The sequence below is a fragment of the Trachymyrmex septentrionalis genome, unplaced genomic scaffold (assembly GCF_001594115.1).
Source record: "Trachymyrmex septentrionalis isolate Tsep2-gDNA-1 unplaced genomic scaffold, Tsep1.0 scaffold176, whole genome shotgun sequence".
NCBI lineage: Eukaryota > Metazoa > Arthropoda > Insecta > Hymenoptera > Formicidae > Trachymyrmex > Trachymyrmex septentrionalis.
The window spans coordinates 427,247-454,445 of record NW_017304928.1 but is presented as its reverse complement, the minus strand read 5'-3'; the positions used below and the strand labels follow the sequence as shown (position 1 = coordinate 454,445).

At 35.7% G+C, this 27,199-nt stretch overlaps 3 protein-coding genes across 3 annotated transcripts in view; 2 read left to right on the top strand and 1 right to left on the bottom strand.

Moving 5' to 3' along the window:
- Window positions 1-4,603: 4,603 nt before the first annotated feature.
- Window positions 4,604-5,186, bottom strand: LOC108746530 (coiled-coil domain-containing protein 1-like). The gene is made up of 2 exons (XM_018483352.1): window positions 5,141-5,186; window positions 4,604-5,064 (listed from the first exon to the last, which is right to left on the bottom strand). The coding sequence occupies exons 1-2, from the start codon at window positions 5,184-5,186 to the stop codon at window positions 4,604-4,606; spliced, it is 507 nt and encodes a 168-aa protein (XP_018338854.1).
- A 2,908-nt stretch (window positions 5,187-8,094) lies between these two features.
- Window positions 8,095-8,802, top strand: LOC108746529 (sulfated surface glycoprotein 185-like). The gene has a single exon (XM_018483351.1). It carries the CDS (start codon window positions 8,095-8,097, stop codon window positions 8,800-8,802), a length of 708 nt encoding a protein of 235 aa, XP_018338853.1.
- A 12,859-nt stretch (window positions 8,803-21,661) lies between these two features.
- Window positions 21,662-27,199, top strand: part of LOC108746528 — a 9,437-nt gene continuing 3,899 nt past the window's right edge. The window contains exon 1 of the mRNA XM_018483350.1: window positions 21,662-21,761. Coding sequence (XP_018338852.1) covers window positions 21,662-21,761 — 100 coding nt within the window. The remainder of the gene's footprint in view (window positions 21,762-27,199) is intronic.

Sequence of the window (27,199 nt, the reverse complement as noted above, 5' to 3'; positions counted from 1 at the left end):
TCGCGGCACCCACTTGGAAAAAACCTTTTTCATGCTCAATTTTTCATGAAGGATAGTAAATACACTTCCATATGATATCTGTGTCATCTCAGCAATCTCACGGAGCTTCACTTTACGATCTTTCATTACAATTTTTATCACTTCACTCACATTTTCCGGTGTCACAGCTTCCACAGGTCTACCCGAGCGTTCCGCGTCATTTGTGTCGGTACGACCACGTTTAAACTCGGCAAACCACCGACAAATCGTTGCTTTTGATGGACAAGAGTCCGGGTAACATTTTTCAATCCATTGTTTTGCTTGCACGGTGTTTTTACCCATTAAAAAACAATGTTTTATCAGAACACGAAACTCGGTTTTTTCCATTTTTTAAACAAACTACAAAACGACTTTACTCTAACCTCGATAACTCAGCTGTTTCTAGTCCGATCGACTTAAAATTTTGACACGTTTCAAGCAAAGGTTAGTACTCTAGAAAGACGTGGTTACTGGTTTACTACGAGCGCCATCTCTGGGTTAGTCTCGGGACTTATTGATCCATGTGTTAAAGTGTTGCTAATTATAAGAAAAACATTTATAATTGTGGATATATTCTAACAATATCTTTTTGTTCAGTAGAGATCTCGATGCTTTCTTCTTGATTTGTGGTACCCTTAGGTGGATTCGGATTTCCTTGTAAAGAAGTTAATGTTTCTGCTACCTCCTCTTGAAATGTTTCCTTCCTTTTAGGTTTTTGGGAGAGATGTATGATTAAATTTGTAACTGAATCCTAAAAGACCCCGATCGGGTGTAATGACCAGCCATAGATTGTATGTATAGCGTATCCATGTATTATAGTGTCTATAATTAGTTTCACGGTTCTAATGAAGAAATAGATTCCGATTAATCCACTTGCGTTGCCAAAGGAAATAAAATTTCCCCAGATTTTTTCCAAGTATTTTCTGTGATTTTCAAGATTGAATTCTCGTCTAAGAGATGTGAAAGAGAGATTCCTTGGGAGGCTATTAGTTCGCTTTTAACTCCTCGTGCTAACATTTAGTATTCCTCCTTTTTCAGCTGGAAACATTATGTGATCCCGTAGGTTTTCGAGATCTGTGTCACTGTATATGCCGCTTGCTGCTAGCGATCCAGGATTTGTATAGTGCCATGTAGGTTTTGTCATGGGTTTCATAATTGTTGGAGGTATGGAGTGTTCGGGAGTTGGTATCATACGATACCGACCATCATTTAAAAAAAATATTGAAGATATGACACGATTATAGGAAATTTGTGTGTCTGTTTTAATTAATATAAAGTGTAGTAAAAAGAAATCTATTATTTTTCCAATAGATGGCTTTAGTAATCTGTATCTCGCGTTGTATAAGTGCGATCGGGTTACGCCAAATGGCGTTAGAAAGATAAGATTTCGTACTAAAAAAACTTCTCAGACAGTTTTGTGATTGCTTGAGCCAGTATTGTTTGAGCGCGTGTCAAAGATGGACACCAACAAAGAGAAAATACGCCATATTTTACAGTTTTTCTTCGATAAAGGCGAAAACGCAAGCCAGGCGGCTGAAAATGTGAATAGTGTTTATGGTCCTAATACTGTAACAGTCAATATCGCGCAATTTTGGTTTCGTCGATTCCGTTCCGGTAATTTTGATGTCAAAGATGCACCACGCTCTGGAAGGCCAATTGTCGAAAATGTCGATAAAATAATGGAAATCGTCGAGTCCGACCGTCATGTAAGCACTGTTTCGATTGCCCAGGAGCTAAACATTGCACAAAAAACCGTTTGGAACCATTTAAATAAGGCTGGATACAAAAAGAAGCTCGATGTATGGGTGCCACACTAGTTAACGCAAAAAAACCTCATGGACCGAATTTCCATCTGCGAATCGCTGCTGAATCGCAACAAAATCGACCCATTTCTGAAGCGAATGGTTACTGGTGATGAAAAGTGGGTCACTTACGACAACGTCAAGCGAAAACGGTCGTGGTCGAATCGCGATGAGCCGGCGCAAACGGTGGCCAAGCCAGGATTGACGATCAGGAAGGTTTTGCTGTGTGTTTGGTGGAATTGGCAGGGAATCATCTATAATACTATGAGCTGCTCCCCTACGGCCAAACTCTTAATTCGGACCTGTACTGTCAACAATTGGACCGTCTGAAAGAAGCAACCGCCCAGAAGCGGCCAGCTTTGGCCAATAGGAGAGGAATTGTGTTCCATCAAGACAACGCCAGGCCACACACATCGACTCGCCAGAAGCTCCGGGAGCTTGGTTGGGAGGTTCTTATGCATCCACCTTATAGTCCGGACTTGGCACCAAGTGATTACCACCTGTTCCTGTCTATGGCGAATGATTTTGCTGGTGAAAAATTCGCCTCATGAGAAGCTTGTGAAAATTGACTGTCCCAGTTTTTTGCCAATAGGGATGAGGGTTTCTATGAGAGAGGCATAATGAAATTACCTTCAAAATGGCAACAAGTTATCGAACAAAACGGTGCATATTTGACCTAAATCGGATCATTCTAACTATGCTAAATAAAGCCTTCAATTTAATGCAAAAATAATAGATTTCTTTTTACACCTTATATATATGTTCGTGGAGATAAAAAGTATGTCTCGTTACCTTTCTGAACTGGAAGCTCTGAGTAACATTCCTTAACGTGTTGAATTTTGACATCCACTGGAGTGCATTTGATGATATGCACTACTTCTCCAGAAATGACGGCTATGAATCCAGGTCCTTTTATAATCTGATATGCGAATTCATCTGGTGAAGTAATAGCGAGGCTGTGCGTCTTTTAAAACTTGTTGTTCCAGATTGCAGCGTTGTTTAAGGACATCTCTATACAGGAAGTTCATTTGAGAGTGTATATGTTTCTTTACATATATAAATTTAGAGATAATGTAGGTAAATATGTCTAGATTTTCAGTAAATAATCGACGTTTTGTAGCAAAAAATTTTCCTTTCTTGGTTTCGAAGATTAATAATTTCGGATGTTCCGTTTTCATTAATGTATATCCACATACAAGCTCTTCTCCAGCCCTGGTGAGTGCGAATGTTATATCCTGCGTTGATAGTGAATAGACGATTTGTGGATGTTCAAAGAAGGTGTCGACCATCCTATTAGCATATCCTTCGCAGAGAACGTCGTAATGATTAAATTTACAATGGTCTATTGGTAAAGTTTTCCAGAAGGTATGTCTTCCATCAATATTCATGCAAGTGGCGTCGGTATATGAATAGGTTGATATGACATGAAATGGGTCGATTTTGTTGCGATTCAGCAGCGATTCGCAGATGGAAATTCGGTCCATGAGGTTTTTTTGCGTTAACTCGTGTGGCACCCATACATCGAGCTTCTTTTTGTATCCAGCCTTATTTAAATGGTTCCAAACGGTTTTTTGTGCAATGTTTAGCTCCTGGGCAATCGAAACAGTGCTTACATGACGGTCGGACTCGACGATTTCCATTATTTTATCGACATTTTCGACAATTGGCCTTCCAGAGCGTGGTGCATCTTTGACATCAAAATTACCGGAATGGAATCGACGAAACCAAAATTGCGCGATATTGACTGTTACAGTATCAGGACCATAAACACTATTCACATTTTCAGCCGCCTGGCTTGCGTTTTCGCCTTTATCGAAGAAAAACTGTAAAATATGGCGTATTTTCTCTTTGTTGGTGTCCATCTTTGACACGCGCTCAAACAATACTGACTCAAGCAATCACAAAACTGAGAAGTTTTTTTAGTACGAAATCTTATCTTTCTAACGCCATTTGGCGTTACCCGATCGCACTTATACAACGCGAGATATAGATTACTAAAGCCATCTATTGGAAAAATAATAGATTTCTTTTTACTACACCTAATATACAGGAATTTTGTTGAGAAGTTGTTGGTAATGGACCGACTATGTCCGTTGATACCTTATCAAATGCAAAATATGGAGTATCTGTTATTAACATAGGTTATTTTAATACGAATCAATTTTTTTATTTGACATTGTAGGCAACGGTCAATGTAATCTTGTATATTGAGTTTTAAGTTGTTCTAATAGAAATTTTGTCTAATGCGATTGTATGCTTTGGTTATGCCCTTGTGGCTACCAACTACTGAGGAATGTGATTCTTCTATAACAGATTTTTGTTTTCCGATTTCTGGTATATGCACTAGTCTGTGGCAAATAACTAGTTTAATTGAAAATCCTATTAATGATTTGCGAATATAACTAAAAATTGTGCTCCATTTAAAATCATCAATTTCTGTTGTTTTTGCTACGCTTAATACCTTTATTGGATTATTAGTTAGTGTTTTGTGAAGTGAAATTGATAAATGATGCAATGTTTCTTTTGTTACTCTATCATTTATTTCTTTTTTGCAAATAAAAATAAAATGAGTTTTATTTCCCTTTTTAACAAGTGTTACCTTTCCTATTTGGACATTAGGCACCTGTGGAATTAATTTTTGTTCTTGAAGACATTTAAATACATTGTCACAAGGTTCGCCATCAGCGCTCATAAAATATAAATAATTTTTTTTATGCATAAATATTTGATCTCAATTATTTATAATATTATGTATTTGAGATCGTGTTACAATTTGTGGATTGTTAAGATGGTTTGGTTTTATTGGGATTGAACTCATTGAAATTTTTATCGATATCAATTTCGTCGTCGTCAATGTCATCGTTATTGCTATTGTCGTCATTGTCGGTATTTCTGTTACTAATATTATCTTTATTGTCATTAATGTCATTATTATCATCGTTACAAATTTCGCTAGTTTTAACCACCTTACGACTAATATCGTCTTGTTTGTCTTCGTCGTCCTTATTACACAAATCGTAATTTTTATTAATTTCATTACGGTCGTCTAAGTCTCTCATCAGATCGTCTATGATCTGTAATAGGTTGGGTGGAATGGTTGAAGTTATTTCTATAATATTTGGATCAGTTCTTGGTGCAAAATTTATATTTTCTTCCTCAAGGAAAGGAGAAGGAGAGAAGGGATTTGAATCATTCAGATTTTTTACAATCTGGTCTTTTGGTTCCTGATGTATCTCTGCTTCTACTGTATGTGAAGGATGGTTCTTGTAATTCTCTTCGGGTGAATGGTACGTTTTCCTTCTCTGTTAAGGTTGCATTACGGGTTTGCATTGCTGGTTTACATTCGGGCTTTGATTCCACTATCATTGATTCTTTTCGAGGTGATGATGGGAGAGGTCGCGGATTTGCATTTCTAATATGAGCTTCTTCGTCTTCTGAACATTCTTCGATTTCGTCAAATGAAGGTTGTATTGTACATACATATTTGTATAAGATTCCTCGATAATGCGTTTGCGTTCACATTTGTTTTTTCGGCTTTGTAAATAATTTCATAATCGTATTTAGCTAATTTAATTTTCCAACGTGCTAGTCATGAAGTAGGATCCTTTGCTTTGTGAAGCCAAGTCAATGATTTATGATCGGTAACCAAAGTAAATCTTTTACCATAAAGATAAGGTCGAAAATGTTTTACTATTGCGTAAACTATTGCTAATAATTCTTTTTCGATCGTAGAATAATTTTTTTCAGCATCATTTAGTACACGAGAAGCGTAACTTATAGATCGATCTTTTCCTATTGGTCCTTGACTTAAAATAACGCCCATGGATGTTCCTGACGCATTCGTTGTTACGACGAATGCTTTAGAAAAATCGGGATATTGTAACACCGGGTCTTTACATAACATATATTTTAGTGTATTGAAAGAATCTTGTTCTATCTGTAATAATCAAAATTAGCATTATTTTCAACAAATGAATTAAGAAAAATGGGGTCAAGATATTTTGCAAATTAAATAATTTGAGAAAATGGACTCCTAAAATACTGTTACGTCCGGATTCCACAGTTCTTTTCTTTGACTAAAACTTTCGTCATCACCATAAGAATTATTAACAAGTAATACCGGTAGACCATCTGTTTCTGAGAGGTTGCAACATAGCGACAAGCCGAATAACCTTGTTAAACTAATAATCCACTCGAGACAGAGTCGTTGGATTAGATATTTGAACCAAGTGCCAAATAGGCGAACTTTATCCCGAGGAACAGGAAAAATTAATAGATTAAAATTATAAAACAGCAGTTGTCTGTAATAAATGACACATGTGGCTCTAAACTATTGGATATCCGGCAAATAGTCGATGACAAAAGTTGTCTTAGACACATACCCCTGTATCCCATTTCACAACCGATATCCTTAATCCTAATCCTAGATTAGACCAACAGCACACGTGAGCTCTGCATCACTAACTCGCCAATATAAAAAGAGGTCCTCCACGAGGAACGCTCAGTCGTCAGTCATTTTTCCAACCGTTACTCTGCCGGTCTCAGTTGGCAGTCATCAGTCATTTTCCAAACGAAATTCTGCCGGTTTGTGACTATACGTAGTTGTCAGTTATCAGTTGTCAATCGACAATTTTTTCCAAACGAAATTCTGCCGGTTAGCAACTATACGTAGTTCTCAGTCGAACTCCATCTCCTTTGAAACTTTGAATAAGAGTGACTCGAACGGAGCCTCCGCATCCGAGTGGGAACCCTCCGTAGAATGCTGAGACCAAAGAAATTCAGCCGTGGCGGCCACCCACATCCGCAGAATAACATTAAGTCCCATTCTGACCCACACACACACACAAACACGCACGCGCGCTTTTACACACACACACACACACACACACACACACACACACACACACACACACACACACACACACGTAGGCTGTTGGAAAAGTTTCTGCAATCTAGTACTTCCAGTGGCGCCAACATTGTGCTACTATCATACCCGTAAAATTAGACGTTATTTTAACCTATAATTCAATTGACAGTGTATCCAAACCAACTAGTTTTGTTTGCATAGTATTTTAAAAAAAGTTATTTAGTAAGAAAATGGAAATTTCGCGTGAAAATATTCGGGCAATGATTTTTTATGATTATAAATGTAATCTAACTCCGAAACAATGCATCAATCGACTTCATTTGGCTTTTGGGGATAAAGCACCATCCAATAGGACTGTTTATAATTGGTTTGCCGAATTCCAGCGTGGACGTACCTTTCTTAGTGATGAATTCCGTGAAGGTCGTCCATCCACGTCTGTTGTTGCCACTAATGTTGATGTTGTGCGTGAAATGATTGAGCGAGACCGGCACATAACATACGGCGAGATTCAGGCATTCTTAGGCATTGACATGAAAGCAATACATACAGTTTTGCAAGATCACTTGAGCGTACGGAAACTTTGCAGTCGTTGAATTCCACACAATTTAACCGAAGGTTAAAAACAGGCTCGTGTTAAATGGAGCAAAGAAATGCTCAAGAAATTCAACCGAGTCAAATTTGGTCTACAACATCGTTACTGGGGACGAAACTGGATATATTCGTATGAGCCCGAAAGTAAACAACAATACACTGTTTGGGTATTTCAAAATGAACCGAAACCAACAAAAAAGTTTTTCGTTCACGCAGTGCTGCCAAGCAAATGATTGCTTGTTTCTTCGGTTATACCGGACATGTGACAACCGTGACTTTAGAGGATCGAAGGACTATAAATACTGATTGGTATACAACAATTTGTTTGCCAGAAGTCATCAATGAATTGCGTAGAACAAAACCAAAACCGTCGCATCATCCTTCATCATGACAACGCTGTCACACAGCACGTCAAACCGTTGATTTTTTATCCAGTAATAATGTCGAATTGATGACTCATTGTCCGTATTCACCTGATTTATTACCTAATGACTTCTTTTTGTTCCCAAACATTAAAAATAAGATGCGTGGTGAGCGATTTAGTCGCCTGAAGCAGCTGTTTCGTACACTGATTTCTGAGGTACAGCCTTAGAGTGGAAAAAAATGCTTCGAAAATTGGTTCGAGCGTATGCAAAAATGTATCGATCTTAAAGGCGAATACTTCGAAAAACAATAAAGCCATTTACCGAATTTTACATGTTTTTTTTCATATTGTTTGCAGAAATTTTTCCAGCAGCCTACGTATATGTAAATAAGAAGCATCCGCTATAATTTACACTAAATTATAGTGCCGCGTCTAAACCGTCCCTACAAGGGATGGCCTATCGGGAAGCGTGGAGACTCTTGGACGAGAAGTTCCGGAGATACCTCGGAGGTTCGCGAGAACAGAGTCGCCCGGCCGAGGACCATTTGCCATCACCACCACCCTCGTCACCACCGGCTCCGCCGGCTATACCTAATCAGTTAGAGGTTATACCTCCCCCTCAACGACCTTCCCCTCAACCACATTCACCTTCCCCACAACCACCTTCATCTCCCCCTCAAACACCTTCACCTCCCCTGCAAACTTTTTCGCCTCCCCCTCGATCTCCGTCACCCGTGTTTTCGGACTCACTGACGGAGCGAATCTTTCCAGATACTCCCCCACTATCACCCGATTCATCGATCGATCCTATCCCTCAGAAGAATTCCGTTCCGGACAAACTCTACGGACAGCGTGGAGTTCTCAGGGGATATTCCTCCACTCCCACCTACATCATATTTCTGAATCCTAGAGTGACACTCTCGAGTCAATCATCACTCATCAGCCAATTCCCGCGGACTACTACCGCATCCATCTCTCAGGGAGCCTACACAATCGGCCCTTATTACTTCGATCCTGAGAAAATCCGGAATGCTATCACTGGCCAAAACTCAACCTCCTGTATCCCTGTATTCCTTCCGAATTCCGCCAATCCATTCCTAGTTCCAGTAGAATTCTTTTATAATCTTTTCCTCCTTCCTCCGTTTCCATCCACGAAATAGATTAATCAAATCCCATCCGATTCTCCCAACTACTCGATGTACATAAAGCGTATGCCCGTTACTAAATAGACTGTTGCGGTATTTATGTAATAGATTAAAATGTATAGATTAGTTATAATAAATACACCTATTGTTATATAACCGTCTGTTATTCTTATCTTTTGATTAGCAACAATAAATAATGTTAGTAATTATTCTTCTCGCTACCGTCATTCACTTTTGAAACCCTCTAATAGAACCTCATTAATCATTAAACCTTGCCCTTCAGAGCTCGCATGTGGTCCATTCCTGAGTTAAAGGGATTTCCCTGACTCGAAATTCGGACCGACGATCGCATCGCTTGTAGGAAACAAGTGTCATAGCGTCTTTACGAGACGTTGACCATATTCCGAAGCGAGCAATAAAAAGGGTGCGTTCGACTCGCGATATTTGCTTCTGTGCGGATACTTGCGAGACAAGAGTCTGACTATCCTTCCACATTCCATCCTTTCTACTCCTTTCTCTCTTTAAATCCATTTTTCTGAGCTTGGACATAACAATACAATCATCGTTTATTTTACCAATCAACATTCTACTTCTAGGGAATATTTTGCAAGTCGAACTTTGGTTATGATTTTATATTTAATTATAATCTGTTCCCCCGTGGGTACTTGACATTACAATTATCTATTTCTATTCTTAATACTTCCGATTCGATAAATCTTTGATTTATTATAGAAATATCGGAACCCATAGCGATTTTAAAAATACAAGGTTTATCATTTACCCCACCCTTATAACAAAATTATGCTTAATTCTATTTATCTTGAAAAAACAGAGATTAGCACACAAATTATCAATCAAAGAATATAGATCGTTAGCACAACAATTATTTTTATTTCCAATTTTGTTAAACCTGAAAGAATAATCATTAGTACATACATTGTCAAAAACATTACAAGAACATTGGTTAACCGTAAAACAATTACTTTTGGGGTTATTTCTATTTTAGTCGAACTTGCGCCGATCATTCCTCGATCATAGCTCGACTATTGCTTATTTCCCGTCTCCGTCTTGTCTGGACACTCGGAGCGAAAGTGACTGTCCTTACCACATTCTCAACATTCCCTCTTATTACTGACTTTCGTATCGTTTCTGATTTTAAACGAATTCCTGTTATTATTTCCTCTGTCCTTTTTTTCTTTATTATCTTAAATTTATTCTCTTTTTCTTTCGTTGAAATATTTTCCCTTATGGCTAAAATTATTTTCATGAATTAATTTTACAACCTTAGCCCTTTCAATCCCTACTCTAAGAAATGTCACTCCCTCCAGTTGAAAGGTTCTTTTCACGAAGTTATCTGACAAGGCGAAGACAAATTGGGTACAAACAATTTTATTCTGAATGTTCATTCCGGATAGGCCAATTGCGACAATCTTTCAATATCCGTATATTCCAACGTAGCCAGATTTTCGTTGAGTTTTTGCTTTCTATTTGTAAACTGTGAATAATTGTTCTGTGCCGATTGACTCTCTTCGAAGCGCAACTCTAATTTTGATTTTAGTTCGGCAAAATCTAAAGTTTCTATAATAGATTCTCTACATTTTTTTAAATTGCGCGCGCTTTTCCTCTTAGACACGACACTAAGACGACAGTTTTTGTCTCTTCAGACCAACCGTTCGTACGCGATTATTAAACTGAATTGAGAAAAGAATTCGCAAAGGCACATTACGTATCCGGGTTTAACTTATTTCCTCTTGCGACAGAGTACGCACATCATAACATTCACGCGCGAGAACGGAGTGGTCTCCGCCGGCAGCATGACGGCAAGAAGTAGTACATGAATTCGCGAGAATCCTATTAAGAGTGAAGGGACTTATCTAGTTATTCGTTGCGGACGCTCTTCGCAAGCTCTTCTGCATTGAACGGATCTTCGCATCCTATCGTTGTAAAATCACCGCAAGCTGCTTCTGTTTGTGTGCCTGTTCCTCACGTAGTTGTTATATTTCGCGGAGAATACCTAGTCCAAGATCCCACCTCGAGTTTGTGTACCTATCGCGTATGTAGATGAAATGTAAAAAAAATCGAAGTTCGTGTTGAGAGCAAACTACTAGCACTAAACCATAAAGGTGTCGAAAAAAAGTGGTCAGGAATATCATTAATTACGTTTTTGATTAAAAAATTTTGAAAAAATGATCATCGCATATGTTTATAAAAGGGCTATTGTTGGAAAGGGGAGGATCTGTAAATTACGAAAATGGTAGGGTGCCATCTTTAAAGTGGTCACAACCCTCTAGCAGCGAGGATAAAGAGAGTGAGTAATAAATGAATTTTTGTTCATTAAATGCACTCATCGTGTAGTTTAATAATTTTTGCATTAGATCGTAGCTTAATGTTTACTCTTTACGGAATAGGGTTGTCTTAAAAAAACTGGTCTAAAGTGAGGGTTATCAGCGTTTTAAAAAACCACTCCGGCCGGCGAAAGCGAATTCAAGATAAAAGAAACTGAGCGCGGCTCCGGACGGTGAACAAGGACGCAGTAATTGACGGTTGAACGTGTGCGTGTTCATCATATACGTTCGACTGTTTACTCACCCTCTTTATCCTGGCTGCTAGAGGATTGTGGCCACTTTAAAGGTGGCACCCTATCATTTTCGTAATCTACAGATCCTCCCCTTTCCTAATCTTTTTATAAACATACGCGATGGGTCATTTTTCAAAATTTTTTAATCAATAAGTCGTGATTAAAGATATTCCTGACTACTTTTTTTTAGACACCCTTGCGGTTTAGTGTTGCTCTCAACACTATTTCAATTTTTTTTTACATTTTATCTGCATACGCGATAGATGCACAAATTCGCGGTGGGATCTCGTACTAGAATGACTTGTAGGTCGTCTCCGACGTTTGTTCGAGTTCTCGCCGGATAGTCTGCGGAGTTGTCGCTTCCGTTGTTCTCTCCGAATCCTCCATGTGCGCTCGGCTCCGCGTATTCACTGGTGAACGGAACATTAACCGCTGTCGAGATTCTCGATCCCGGACGAACCCTCAAAATATTACGCCCGCGCGGCCGATTTACGAGGTCGTGCTTGTGGACGCGCACACGCACTCGGCGAAATAAACAAGACAAATGTTAAGAAGAAAAACAAGAAGCGTTCATTAATGCAGAATACATAACTGAACACGAAAGTTAAAGTGTTAGATGGAGCAATCAAGAGATACGTCCAAACGCGCTGACAGCTCACATCCAAATCTGGCAATCTTGTTGTCAGACAGACGAATGCCTAATCGTCTCGTAACGCGTGCTTTTCGCTACACTACAATATTTATATTTTATTTTGTATGATTATTAACATGAAATAAGATAATCTATTTAAGTATATTTACGCGGCGTAAATGTACTTATCTCATACAGTACAAAATGTTCAAAGAATATTGTTAAGATATTGCAATGTTGAATGTTGTGTCAATATTTTATCAATGTTGTAATTATATTGTATCTTTTACGTTGATTGTTAATACTGCTGTAACGTTGGATTAATATTAAATAAATTATATCAAAATCTATTTTATTTTGTAAAAAATAAACAAAAATAGAATGTCATGTAAATAAAAAATTTTAATTAATTAAATTGATCTTTTAACGAAACTTATTTCCAAATGATATATGTTTGCGGGGGAATCGACTTCGCGTGCAGCAAAGTACTCGCGTATGTGACATTGTTTATGATTAACCAATTTAATGCGCAACATTGATTCGTGATCTTTTTACATAAGTAATCCATCCACGCGAAACTGAAAATAGGATGGGAATCGTTTTGCGTGAAAGTCGTGCGCCCTCAAGCAGGGGGGAGATGAGATAGAAGTCGCGTAGAAATCGTGCACCCCCAATCAGAGGGGGAATTGGGGTGGAAGTCGCTTCGCGTAGAAGTCGTGCGCCTCCCAAGCAGGCAGGAGGGGTTTGTGTGTACAGTTGTAAAATATATTTTTAAGTAGCAAAATTTTTGTTCTATATAGTAAAGAGAACATTTATATATAAACTTTCTTTCTTAATAACTTTTTAACGAAGGATGAGCGACAGCTAAAAACCTATTGGAGATCACTGAGGGTCATGACCTTGACAACATACGAGGTCTGTTCAAAAAATATCGCGAATTTTGTGTTTTTTCAAAAATTATTTATTTATTCATGAATATCTATTTTGTCCCCTTCAAAGTAATCCCCATCAGATATTATACACTTGTGCCAACGTTTTTTCCAATCCTCGAAGCACTTCAAAAAATTATTTTTTGTGATCTTGTTCAGCTCCTCCTTCGATGCCTTTATGGTTTTATCAATCGTAGCGTAGCGTCGTCCTTTCATGGGCCTCTTCAGTTTCGGGAACAAGAAAAAGTCACAGGGGGCCAGATCTGGGGAATACGGTGGCTGCGGCATCATTAGTGTGTTGTTTTTGGTCAAAAATTCGCGCACAAGCAACGATGTGTGAGCAGGGGCGTTATCATGGTGCAAAAGCCAATTTTTGTTCTTCCACAAATCCGGGCGTTTCTGGCGGATTGCTTCGCGCAAATTGCGCATAACTTGCAGGTAATATTCCTTATTGACCGTTCTACCCTGTGGCAAGAACTCATGATGCACCACGCCCCTGCAATCGAAGAAAACTGTAAGCAAAACCTTCACATTCGACCGAACTTGGCGCGCTTTTTTCGGTCTTGGCTCGTGCGGCAGCTTCCATTGGGATGATTGAGCTTTGGTTTCCACGTCATAACCATAAACCCATGATTCGTCACCAGTTATGACCCTCTGGAGCAAATTTGGGTCGTCGCGGACAGAGTCCAACAGCTCCTTAGCAATGTTAATGCGATGCTGTTTTTGGTCGAAATTGAGCAATTTTGGTACGAATTTCGCGGCGACCCGTCTCATGCCCAAATCATTGGTAAAAATCGAATGGCACGAGCCAATCGATATGTTTAGGTCCTCAGCAACCTCTCTAACGGTGATTCGACGATTGGCCAATACTATTTTCTTCACTTCATCAATGTTTTCGTCTGTTGTTGACGTGCTCGGGCGTCCGGCACGCTCTTCGTCGTTCACATCTTCTCGGCCCTCTGAGAACATTTTGTACCACCGATAAACGTTGCTTCGGTCCAAGGTAGCTTCACCATATGCCACAGTCAACATTCGGAATGCGTCCGCGCACTTAATTTTGTTTTTCACACAAAATTTGATACAGATTCTTTGATCCATTTTTTGGAATAGGCAAAAATCGAAGACGAGCCAAAACACGTGCAAGCAAAGCAGCTGTCAAAAATTAACTGAACATTTAAAATGGCCGAACTTGTCGGCATAAGTGAGAGACATGAGTACCAACATAACGCTACAAAAAATCGAAAATCGAATATACGTAACCCGCGGAAATTCAAAATTCGCGATACTTTTTGAACAGACCTCGTATGTCAAGGTCAATGTCATTGGGGAATGCTCTCCTAATCTGAATTTTTACTCCATCCACTAACATTCAGTGTTTGTATATTATCGATGTAGCAGTTTCCGTACGATCGCAGAAGCCCAGCACCGAAGTGGTATCACTAGCTGAAATATTATCCCACAGATTACATGATTTCCTTCTATTTTATATGATTTCATCTGATTACAAATAATTTTTTTCACTACATATGAAGTTATTTGATAAAATATACGATTTTATTTAATATTATACAATAATTTCTCGTGGTTGCATATGTATTTATCGGATTATACATTAAGATTTCATTTGAATTTTATAATGATTGCAAGGATTCTGTCCCATGATTACATTAAGTGGTTGCCACCTCGTCCAGCATGCTAAGTAGGATCGTCCAGCATCGGATGAGTAACCGCTTCTCAATGTACCATGAAATTAATTCCAAATTTCAAGGGAAATGTTTTTTTTTTTTATTATAATTTTGTCGCGCGCGCGTATGTGTATGTATTCTAATAAAATGTTATTCAATAATACTATAATATTATTATTTTAATAAAACTGAATTAATTAATATGCGAAAAATTTTTTAACGGGGAATCACCCCGAAGTACAATGAAATCTACATTGTACATACATTGTGCTATGTCCAGAGGACTCTATGATTCTTTTCTTTCACGAAAATGTTACCGTCGAGCCGGGAATCAAACACTTGTGGGAAATTGCGTAGCAATTCAATCTTACAATAAGAGATTGATGTATCAAATGTAGAAAGATTAATAATGGAAGTTAAAGGAATGATACCTAATAGATTGATCAGCTATCTAATACCGTAAGTGAGATTGGCGATGGAACATTTTTCATGCTAACAGTTTGTACAACACCTAGGAACAATTGATTCCCATATTTTCCCTTTGATCATTCTCATCAAAGAAATTCATGGTATAAATTAAGGTGCGCGGAAGCTCACAGTAATCAGATCTAGTCAGATGTTCTGAAGATAGATCTTACTCGGTCAAAGATTTTGAAGAGCATTTTAAGCATTCGGGCAGTAGTTGTGAAATTTGATTGATCAGGTTGATTTTGTTTTCGGGAGTGCAAATCTTTGTAAGTAATTATCAAGAATGACTCCTCCTGTAATCATATAGTAGACATCCTTCCTTAGGTTAAAATCTTGGATTAAACGCCACAATAAATTATTCAAAAAGTAAGTTTAAACAAACTCAGTTGATAACTTATCTTGAGAAATCAAAAATTCCAGCGCGCACTCGAAAATTAAATAGAATTCAGAAAAATAGACGGGCGAAGACGCCACAAACGCAACCTTTCAACCAATTAGCCGAAAATCCAAAGATAGATTTAATTTATTAAAAGTTATTAGAAAAGTTGAAGAACAAATAGTATGTGAATTAAAAAATTTTTCTGACCTTCTAACTTCCACCTCTTGTTTATTTCTTCTTAAACCTATTATAGCGATAGCTAAAACTAAAAGATAAAATGAAAATTAATTAATATAGGCATCTAGCAACTATAGAGTAGATGATCTGCAGGCCATTGACTTTTGAAGAAATCTTCGTACCTAATTGCGAAAATGCAATTTTGCGGAAGCAATGAGCAAATAATGCAAAGTTGCTTTCCGCAAGTTGCGAAAAGATGGAAGCGATTGCCCATCAAATTGGGAAATCCGAATGCGACCGTCAGCATTCATCGTATTCGAAAAAGGCAATGACCGAAATCAACTCAAGCAGCTGACCAAGTTCAATTCAGGTCAGCAGCTCGAGCGGGTATATTAGTATACGCTGTGACATACTGGGAGAGTCTTATCAGCTGTCATCCGAGTCTACGTCTGTATGAGCGTCTACAGCTTCACGCGCTTGAATGCTGGAGTTAATAGAGGAAAGATCCCTATTATGAGATACCGAGTTTTGGGTAAATGCTAAACATCTATAGGCAGAATTAAAAAAAAAATAGGTCATTTTGAAGGGAATTTAATAAGCTTTAAGATAACGTTACATAAAATTTAATTCAAATTATATTTTTTTTTAAATTAAAGGAATGTGAAAAATGAGCAAATCGCAAAGTAAAAATTGTGCTCCTAATGTGAGATGCCCCGAGAAATTAATAATAAAACACAAAGTATATCAGTACTGCAATTAAAAAAACTTTATTTAATGTTTCTAAAATACAAACAAACACGGCCAACGTGCGCGAAAAATGAGCATGCGATAGATTATATCCATAACTCGTTTTTTTGGAATCAAACATCACAGGTATAGGCACTTGACGTTCATTCCGGTTGTCTTTTTTATTGTTGTACAATAAGATTTATACTTTAGGAACGATTTTCACTATAACATAGCAGCATGGGTTATTTCATGTGAGAAATACCCTGGATATCTCATATTACGATTTCCACGCTTTATGGTTTTACGATCATCAAATCTAACTTCTATAATTAAACAATTCAACATATTCCATATTTTTCTATTAATATGATCTTACTCTATCACTAGATGAAGAATTTATTGCTAAATATTTATTTATTAAATAATAAACAAGGTTTAAATGCTCACCTCAATAAAACTTGAAAATATCTAAATTCTAATTTTACAATGACTACAGGCACGATTCTAATAATGAATTTTCCACTAAATAGTTTTCAATCCAAAAGCAATACATAAATTCATGATGGAATCAACAGATAGCGTTTATTAGTTTAGCAGAAACTATCTCATATTAGGCGCCTATCTCATAATAGGGGACTTTCCTCTAAGTAATCGCGATACGCGATTAGAAATTGTACGAAAGAATCGGGTCGCACGTGAATACTTGTCAAGTGCCAATTAGAGTGATATATATTGTAACATTGCTTAGTAACATTAAATTAAAAGTTAGTAATCGTGAAAGTGACTTATTTTATTCCACTTCGTCCTTAGCGAACCCACAATCCGTATCCTATCACTCAAGGATACAACAAACCTTCCTATTCATCAGTCTCAAATCCGGATAATAATTCGCCTGAAAAGACTCAGTCATCTTCCTCAAAGTGATTACTCCTTTCATTTAAAGGAACCAACTCAGTCACCGACCTATAAATTTCTTGAAAATAATCATTTATTTCCCTCTCTAGTAAATGAGTCAGTTTACATCTCTTATCCTAATCTTTCAAATTCGAACAATCTTGAAGATTTGTTCCCTGAAAATATTTAAGCTTTTTCTCCGAAACAGAGGAGTTCTTGATATTTAGAGCTTACCTTACTATTTCCAAAGAATAATAATCCTAGACCCTGAAACCCTTTCACTAACTTGATCTATTTGTTTATACCCTGACCTAGCCACCTTCTCTCCTAATCTCAAGACACATTTTAACTATTTATGCTTACAAATATTTGAATCTCTCCAATTTAATTAAATAAATTTATGTAAATTATGAGATAGGACAAAATTCTAACTATACTTCCCGAGATTCTGTTCAACAACCTTCATAATGAAGTAAAATCACAACATAATATTACCAATTTTACACTTTTAATCTAGCGATGATTTAATTCAATTAAATCTAAAAAATTTAAATTTTTAATTTTAAGAAATTTAAATTATAAGATATAATTTTTAAATTAAGATTTATTTAAAACCAGTTGTATCAATTTATTTTAATTCCACTTTAATTGTATTTTTCCTCTTACAAATCCACACAGTCCCAGGTTATAAGATGTGATTTTCTTGATCTAAAAACGAACCAACGGGCGCACTATTTCAAGCAGAATCATTGCTGTAGACTTTTGTTTGAAATTTAATTCAAGTACGTTTGCATTGTGATACGCTCGATAAGGCATTGATCCACTGAATCGTTAATCCAAGCTCCTTCTATTTGTCTTTTAACTTTCGTGAAATAAAGATTTCTGGGGCTCTGAAGTAACAATTGAATCAATTATTTGTGAGATATATAAATTCAACGGATATTAAACGTTTCTGTCTTTTCAACGTTGTAGCTAAATTTTGCAATGTTGATGCAACATTCACAATTTGATATTAGTATGTATAAATTATATACGTAAATGTACTTAAATAGGCAGATATCTTGTTATACATCAATAATCACACGAAATAAAATAAGAGTATGAATATGTTACACGTGTATCTCAATACACATGTAATCGTACATTGAAATACACGCATACATCTACGTGCCTTTCAAACCGTGTATTTCGATACACGTATACTATTTCGATATTGTGTATTGAATCGTGTATTTCAATATCGGCGTACCTGTGTATTAAAAATTATACGCATTGAAACACAGATATATTAATTACATGTGTACATGTATATCTCTAAAGCCATGATCTCTCAGTATTTCTCTAAATTTCTTAAAGAGTAAAATTTTATTTTTAAAAATTTACTTTAAAATAGGAGAGAGATTTTCTTTCCTTTATGCTTTTAAGTGACTCTTATTTCAAAAGAGTGTAATCTCATTTAAAAAAAAAAGTGAAGATCTATCACTCAGATTCAAAAGTACAATATTTTCACTTTTTTTATAATGACAACATTTTACTCTTTTTTTGGAGTGAGATTTCTCTCCAAGAAATTTAGAGAGCTATATTCGCTCTACGAATTGAACATTTCCGATACTCTGGAATCGTCTTTAATGTCATTATGTCTCCTACAGTTTATCTTTCATGTCACATTTCTCTTACATCTTTGTGAAGTTTTCTATAAATAAAGAGCGCGGATCTTGAAACAGTCGCTAGCATCGATTGCACTTGAGCGTACACGGCTCACTTTGCTTTTAGAACGTGACAAAGCGACACGTCGCAAACGATATTGTCTGCTTAAATGAAAGGACAGTAGGGAGATATAGAAGAAAAGGCGCGAAAGGGCAATGGCATTCTTTTATTTCCGTAGACAATAGGTATATTGCGTTTTTACATTGTACGATGATCACAATGTGTTCGCATCGCGCGATCGAGATAGAGGCACCAATTCTTTTTTTTTTTTAACTAAATGAGAGAGAGAGAGGGAGGGAGGGAGGGGAGAGCGAGAGAGAGGGAGAGAGAGAAGGAGAAGAATTCACTCTTCCTTTTCTCATATCGCGATGTGAAAAGATGAAAAATGTGAAATATGGAATATAAAATAAATAAAACGTATTCTCTTTGTAAAGATTTATCTCATTCAATTATCTAAAAGACAATCCATTTATGCTGATATTTAATGGTATTCGTCCATGAATATCTAAATATTCTTAAGATAAAAGGAAATCAAGGTTTCTTTTTCTTCCCTTATACTACATATGTCCATTATCAATCTTAGTCACTATCGTAATCTTAGGCGTATCATGCAAAATCATATATGTTTTTCGAAGTTCTAGATGTACTCTATGTAAAAGACTCAACAAACTGTCAACCTTTCTTTTTGAGACACGAGAAGCTTTCTGTTAGGGTCACACGCAAGAAAACTTCATCAAACTCGTCTGATTCATTATCATCCACAGAATCTGTATTTTCTGTTAAATCTGTATTTACATTATTGTTGTTACCGGGAATATTGCCCTGACACAGATTATTATCTTTCATCTGTTCTTGTTCAAGTTGTTCAGGTTTGTTTATATTAATCTGCATCTGATTCTCTCAAATTTAGAACTTCCCCTTCATAAGCATGATGAGACGCCTCAGATGATTCACTTGATTCATTATATTCATTTAATTTTAATCTCAATTTACGCTTTCTCTCAATTTGCTTTCTTATGATCCGCTCATGACAATTCTATATTTGAAAGGAAAATGTATTTTTATAAAAATAATAGAAATCACACAATCAATCAACGATATTCAGACACTCTAAATTTCAATACTATTAATAAATGACTTTAATGTTATAATATAAAACATACAATACACACGGTAATGTCTCGATGCTAAGAAAACGCGTAGCGTTTTAAAGCGAGACAGTACTGTATCTTTACGCGGAATGGTGAGTTTTACCAGATCTCAAATATTATATCTCAATAATGGCTATGCCGAAATAAATTCTATGTATAGTCAATCGATAGACTATAGAAATATAATATTACAATATAGAAATAAATTATAAATATAAAGGGTGTCCCAAAATTAACGCAAGATTTGAATTTGCCGCCATTTGTGCAGTAAAGTGTTGGCATCCCAAAAAAAAAACAATTTAACAGCTGACAGTTTAGGGTTAGTGAAAATGGAGCGTGAAAATGGATTATTGAACATCAACAAATGGATGCTGATTTTTCGAGCAAAATCATTCTAAGCGATGAAGCACATTTTCACCTTGATGGCTTTGTTAATCGCCAAAATCGCCCCCTAGATCGTGTGATTTAACACCATTAGATTTCTTTTTATGGGGTTATTTGAAATCACAGGTCTATGTCAACAAGCCCACAACCACCCGTGCATTAAAGGAGGAGATTCAACGCTGCATCAACGAAATTCAGCCACATTTATGCAAAATGGTCATGGAAAATTTCGACAAACGAGTGCGTATGTGCATGCAAAGCCGTGGAGGCCATTTGCCCGATGTGTTATTCCACAAATAACCCTATCCTATGTACTTTATGATTCAATAAAAAAATAACAATCAAAAGACTAAAAACTGTGTTTTCTATTTAATTCAAATCTTGCGTTAATTTTGGGACACCCTTTATTATACTTAAAATACCATCCATGTAAAAATAAAATATGTAATGACCGTTAAAATTTTATTCTAAGAACCGCGTCAAAACAGAACATAAACAATTTTTAAGTTAGCTATTACAAGGGTAGTCCCAGAAGTACCCGACCTGACGTACAGATGGCGGTTGTTGTATAAAAAAAATCACTATAGGGGAAAGCACCAACTTTCTAAAGCTTAACTATGAAGTTTGAAGACGCTAAGTTATTCAGTATTTGTTTGGCAGCCATTAATAGTAATACGATCTCGGTGAATTTACAAAGATGGAAAAAATTGGTCATCGTTATGTGATACAATACTTTCATTTGAAAGGTCTTAGCCCAACCAATATCAAAGCCGAGCTGGATTCTACTCTGGAGGAGTCTGCTCCTTCGTTTACAACAGTAAAATATTGGGTGGCAGAGTTTAAACGAGGCCGTACGAACTGCGAAGACAAACATCGCAGTGGTCGACCAAGTGAGGTGGCCATTCCAGAAATGGTGAAGAAAATCCACAAAATGGTATTGGGTGACCGTCGATTGAAAGTGCGCGAGCTAGCATGGTAAACATTTCAAAAAGTGCTGTACATCGCATATTGGTTGAAAATTTGGAGATGAGAAAGCTGTGCGCAAGATGGGTGCCGCGCTTACTCACAATCGAACAAAAGCAGCGTTGAGAGGATGTTTCAATCGAGTGTTTGGCAGCAGTAAAGCCGAATTTTTGCGCCGATTCATAACCATGGATGAAACATGGGTCCACCCTTCACACCTGAAACGAAGGAACAGTCGAAGCAATGGACTGAAAAGGGGGACTCGGCTCCGAAGAAAGCAAAAACAGTTCCATCGGCAGGCAAGATCATGGCGTCAGTTTTTTGGGATGCGCGTGGCATAATTTTCATTGATTACCTTCAGAAAGGAAGAACAATCAATGGCGAGTATTATGCGAACTTATTGCAGCGTTTGGGTGATGAAATCAAGGAAAAACGGCCACATTTGGCGAAAAAGAAAGTGTTGTTTCATCAAGACAATGTATGGATGTAGTTCACACATCCATTATCGCGATGGCCAAAATCAATGAGTTAAAGTTCGAATTGCTTCCCCTCGCACCCTATTCGCCAGATTTAGCCCCCTCGGATTATTTTCTCTTTTCAAACTTGAAAAGATGGCTCGGTGGTAGAAGATTTATCAACAATGAAGAGGTAGATTTTGCGGTTAATGGCTATTTTGAGGAGTTCAACGGTTCTTATTATAAACAGACCATCGAAGCTATTGAACATCGCTGGGAAAAGTGTATCGAGCTAAAAGGAGACTTTGTTGAGAAATAAAGATATTTTTTCCCAAATTTTTTGTGTTTTCTTTGTTAGGTCGGGTACTTCTGGGATCACCCTCGTATTTAATCAATCTTTAAAAATAAAAAAGCTAATGGCAAGTACATATATCACTATTTAAATTTCTCTAAAATACTCACATATATATGAATGGTGTAGAAATTCCGTATCCGATTGTAGATTCAAGCTATTGGTTTGTAATTGAATATTTAGCATTTCAGAGGTCTTTTATTCAAGTGTCTTTCTATATCTAGAATTTTTATATTTTCCCATAGCTAGACAGATTTCTTGGATTCCCATTTACATTTGTAACCCTTTTTAAAAAACAAAACAATTATTTTTATTGGTTCTCTAAACAAGAACGTAAGAGAATTGGCAAAAAGATGAAGTAGTTAATTTATGAGCAGAATGTGGAGAAACTAAAGAACATAAAACCTATTCATTATTTTAATTCATGTGCAGACTTTCCAGAATCACAGAGAAATTTGAATAATTTCTCCTATGGTCTTTTGACCTCTCCACAGAATAATGAACAATGAAAAAATCTTTATTCATTCAATTAATTTTCCAACAGATAACATTCATTCTTCTTTAACAAAAAATGGTTGATTTAAAAGTCTTATAAATAATGATTCCAACGGAGATTCCTATGCCTATTACAATTAGGAAGCAATTTTGCTCTCTCTTCAAATAACACAAAGAAAGATTGCTTCGAATTCATAAAAAACATAGAAAATGGTATTAACATATTATCGTTATATCTAAGAACTACAGTCAGGTATCGTTCTATATCAATTATTGAGAATGTGGCCTCTTTTTTACATACTAAAAATGTAATTAATCACAGATTATCATTCTTAAATCTACTAATCTTTAATAAAATCTATTAATCTTTTCTCGTCAAATATAATCCTAATATCATCTTTACTAGAGCGGACAATGGGACACCACTGTTACTCTTAATAGGAATGAGTATACGGTTAATGTTAACAATATGTTATAAGATACCGAAACATATATAACTGTGAGTAGGAATCCAACTTCGAGTCTTGTAAAAAAAGTCGCAAGTTATGTTTAAAAGTTAGAAAAGCAAAGAATATATTTTTAGCTCAACATATATAAAATTGTATCACAGTAATTAGATATTGCCAAGAGCCTATGCACTTCCAAAAACACACAAAACAGGATTACAATTTAGAATAATTATTTCATACATAGATAGTCCTTTATATTTTTTGTCGTCTTTTACAAGAAATTATCAGAAAATGTATTCCCAAACCACAGAGCCATATAGACAACAGTTTCATGTTGATAAAAAAATTAAATAGAAAAATTATTGAGGAATTTGCCTTGATCTCATTAGATGTTCAAAAACATTCCTGTTGATTTGATCATCAATTGCTTAGCAGAAAAATGGGAGCATATCGCCAAAATAACTAAGATTCCAAAGAAGAATTTTTAATGGCTGTTTAATTGATTTTACATTCAAGCTTTTTCACATTTGATAATAAAATTTATAGACAGAAATTTGGTACACTCATAGGCTCTCCGCTTTCTCCCATCTTGGCAGATTTAGTACTTGAATATTTAAAGAATAAAACATTGGAGAGTTTGGGAGTTAAACTACCTTTTTACGTTAGATACGTCGACGATATCGCGATGGCAGTTCCATATGAATCAATCATAGAATTCTTGATATTTTCAACTCACTAGAATTCATACACACAAGAATTCAGTTCACATTAGAAGTAAGAGGGGAAAAATTAAACTTTCTTGATGTAACACTAATTAAGAACTGTGTAATTGAATTCAATTGATATCATAAATTGACATTGTTTAGTAGATTTCTGAACTTCCATTCTCTCCACCCCTTGTTGCAAAAGGAAGGCATAATTATCGGCAGATAGAGTTATTTTGTTGTCGTATCCTAGACATTATACAAAAAACATAGAACTAATAGTCAGAATCTTTCTTGAGAATGATTATCCACTGAATTTCATTTTCAACACGATCAATCTAAAATTGAAATCATTGATTCATAAAGTGACGTCACAAGTTAATAATGATGTGGAGGATGAGACTGCAAAGAAATGTTGGTTCATGGTTCCCTATTTACCTTCAATTTCAGAGAAAGGGTATAGCAGGATAAGGAGGTGATTTCAGGCTCCAGCACGTAATGGATTGCTACAGAGGACAAAATTAACACACTGATGAAAGAATATTTTATGCAAAGTTTCATTCCAAAAGAGCCACACCGTTTCGAGATATCGAACAAAATATGATTTTTCATTAGTATTTTTTTTCTCTTTAAATCTAAATGGATCTTTATAAAAAAAATTATAGGTATAAAGAGTATCAAAAACATTAAAGTAAGAATTTTTTTGTCATTTTTTAAAATTCTGTTTTTAAATAATTCAAGAATTTTAAAAATTGCATTTTTTATACGAATGTTTTAAAATAACTTTTAAAATAATTCAGCAGCTAAATTTTATCGTAAATAATATTCGTGATTTTTTTAGATTTGGTGGAACATAAAAAAAATTAAAACCGTTTTTTCCAACATAAAATATTATATTATACATTAATTGACATATTTTAAGTAGTTCTTAAATGTAATTTTACTTACCTTCGGTCCCACTTCTGCAGACAATAGTTTAAAACTTTAATATTATAAAATTCACGTAGGTCACGTAGGTAAAATATATGGTTTATAGAATTTATTTATTTACAATCATTATTTTATGCAAAATAATAATACTTTCAAAGACATTTTTTAATGAATTATCAAATACTACATTAATCTTCATCGCTGTCTTCATGTATGACAGGCTCAACTTTTTCAACATTGAAAAGTTTTAATAACACTTCTGCTGGCTATTATACGAGATAAATATCTTACGTGTGTCAAATAATATATAATTGCTGTAACGTATGAGCAACATACAATCGTTCTTCGTCCATTTGCACAGTCACACGAATAACATTGGATACCATCTTTTCCAACTGCATTTGACGTGTATTCTATGTAGCACTTATATGTTTTCCGATTGATATGTCGTGATTTGACTTCGAACTTAATTATGTTTTTATTTTGCCTTAAAAAGTTAGCATTTATGTTTCCGTCATCGTCCATAATCTCTGCTAAGTAAGAGACTGTCTGTGACAATTGATAAGAGCTCGTGAATAAAATTTTTAGGTCGTTTTTCGTCATTTCCGGAAAATCCATTAATTCAACTAAAGACAATTTTTCAAAAGGTAATTTTTATCGACTTCACCTTTTGTGTTTCTACTTCTGTTACTAATGTATTGTCATAATTTCTTTTCGAGATCATATGATCCACAATTTGTTCGTAAATGCCCACATCTGCATTTAAGCGTTTACCAAATGCATTGATAAGAAAGCAGGCTATTTTGCAATAAGAAACAGCACTATGGAGTGATTTGTTATCCAACTGATGATGCTTGAATTTTTGTGTATCATCCTATGCACAGCTTCAATGACTCAACGCACTTTTGTAATTAAACGAGATTTGTTTGATTCTTGTCAATTGCGGTTTCCTTTTAGCGCAGGCATAAGTACTCGATAACCTTCATTTTCCAAGAATTTTTTCACGTCTCTGAAATCTCGATCTAGTATAAAAATATCGCTTTTTTCAAAATACTATGCAAACCATTTAAATCAGATAAAATAATTTTCAATATCTGAGCGTCATTGTGCGTGGCATAAAAAGGCCCAGGGACATCAATCACAAATCTATTTGTGATACAAATTGTGAATGGTTTGCACAAAGGCACTTTTTTCTGTCTTGAATATGACTTCCTTTGATATTTATTCGTTATTTGAGCTTTTTTTGTGCTAATATACGACCCATATTATAGCTAATTGATTCTCTACACCATATAATTTATTAACATAAACAGATGTTTGATTATGAATGAGATCATTTCGGGAACAGGCTTGAACTCCAAAATGTAATTGCAATATATTTTTTTCAAAAGATTTTATCACAGATTCACAGAAGTTTGATACTTGCTGCTCGTATTCAAGCTGGAGTATAGAAGCAATCAATTTGTTTGAATTGCCGCTTCTCAATTTAAATAAAAAAACAACTAGAGCGATATTTCTGTTTTCAGAATTACTCATTGAAATCATCATGTCATATAATTGTATGATATTTTACCAAATAAGAATCTGTAAATACTTCAATTTGTTCTTTAGAAAGTGAAAAATCACTTATTTTGTCATGAATACTAGAATCACATCTGACAGATAATTGTTCTAGATATTTACTCAATTCTGTTATTTCTATTCTACTATAATTTGAAACAACGCGTAAGTTATTGAAATCATCATCATAAAACCGTTTTTTAATCAAATGTTTTAAACAGCATTGATTTTTATTCTGAATAAATATGCGTTTTTTTAATGAAAACTTGCATACGAACTTTAAATGGAATAAGCAAACGTCCTGAGATCGATGAACATACGCAGTATCTCTCAGTTATGATCACTCTTGTAAACGGCATTTTGACTATCTCGATTGATGCTAGATTTTCTAAACAAACGTATGTTGGATTTGACGCCGTTGATGACTGAGAAGTTTGTGATGATGATTGCAAAGACTCTTGTGACAATTGCAAATTCATTGCCGCAAAATCATTGTTTCCTGATGTTTTTTTACTTAATATCAAATAAAGGTATGGGCGACAATTTCTGCACAACGTATCACCTATTTTTACTGATTTATTTAGCGAATTGGCTAAACTGCTTGCCTCCAAGTCTGTAGTAATATGTTGTACTCTTCCACTTATTTTTCGAAGATATTTAATACATCTTATACATTTTTTATTAAAGTCCTCTGTTGGCTCATCCTTGCTGCAAACAAAAGGATACGAAAAATAAGTAAAAGAATGTATATAAAAGAATTATCAATAAATGTAATATATATATATATATATA

Coding starts and splice junctions, on each gene's coding strand:
- LOC108746530 (XM_018483352.1), bottom strand. CDS start 5,186: ATGATAGTGGAATCAAAGCCCGAATGTAAACCAGCAATGCAAACCC. Junction 5,065..5,140: donor TAAACCAGCAATGCAAACCC/GTAATGCAACCT, acceptor CTTCACATACAG/TAGAAGCAGAGATACATCAG.
- LOC108746529 (XM_018483351.1), top strand. CDS start 8,095: ATGGCCTATCGGGAAGCGTGGAGACTCTTGGACGAGAAGTTCCGGAGA.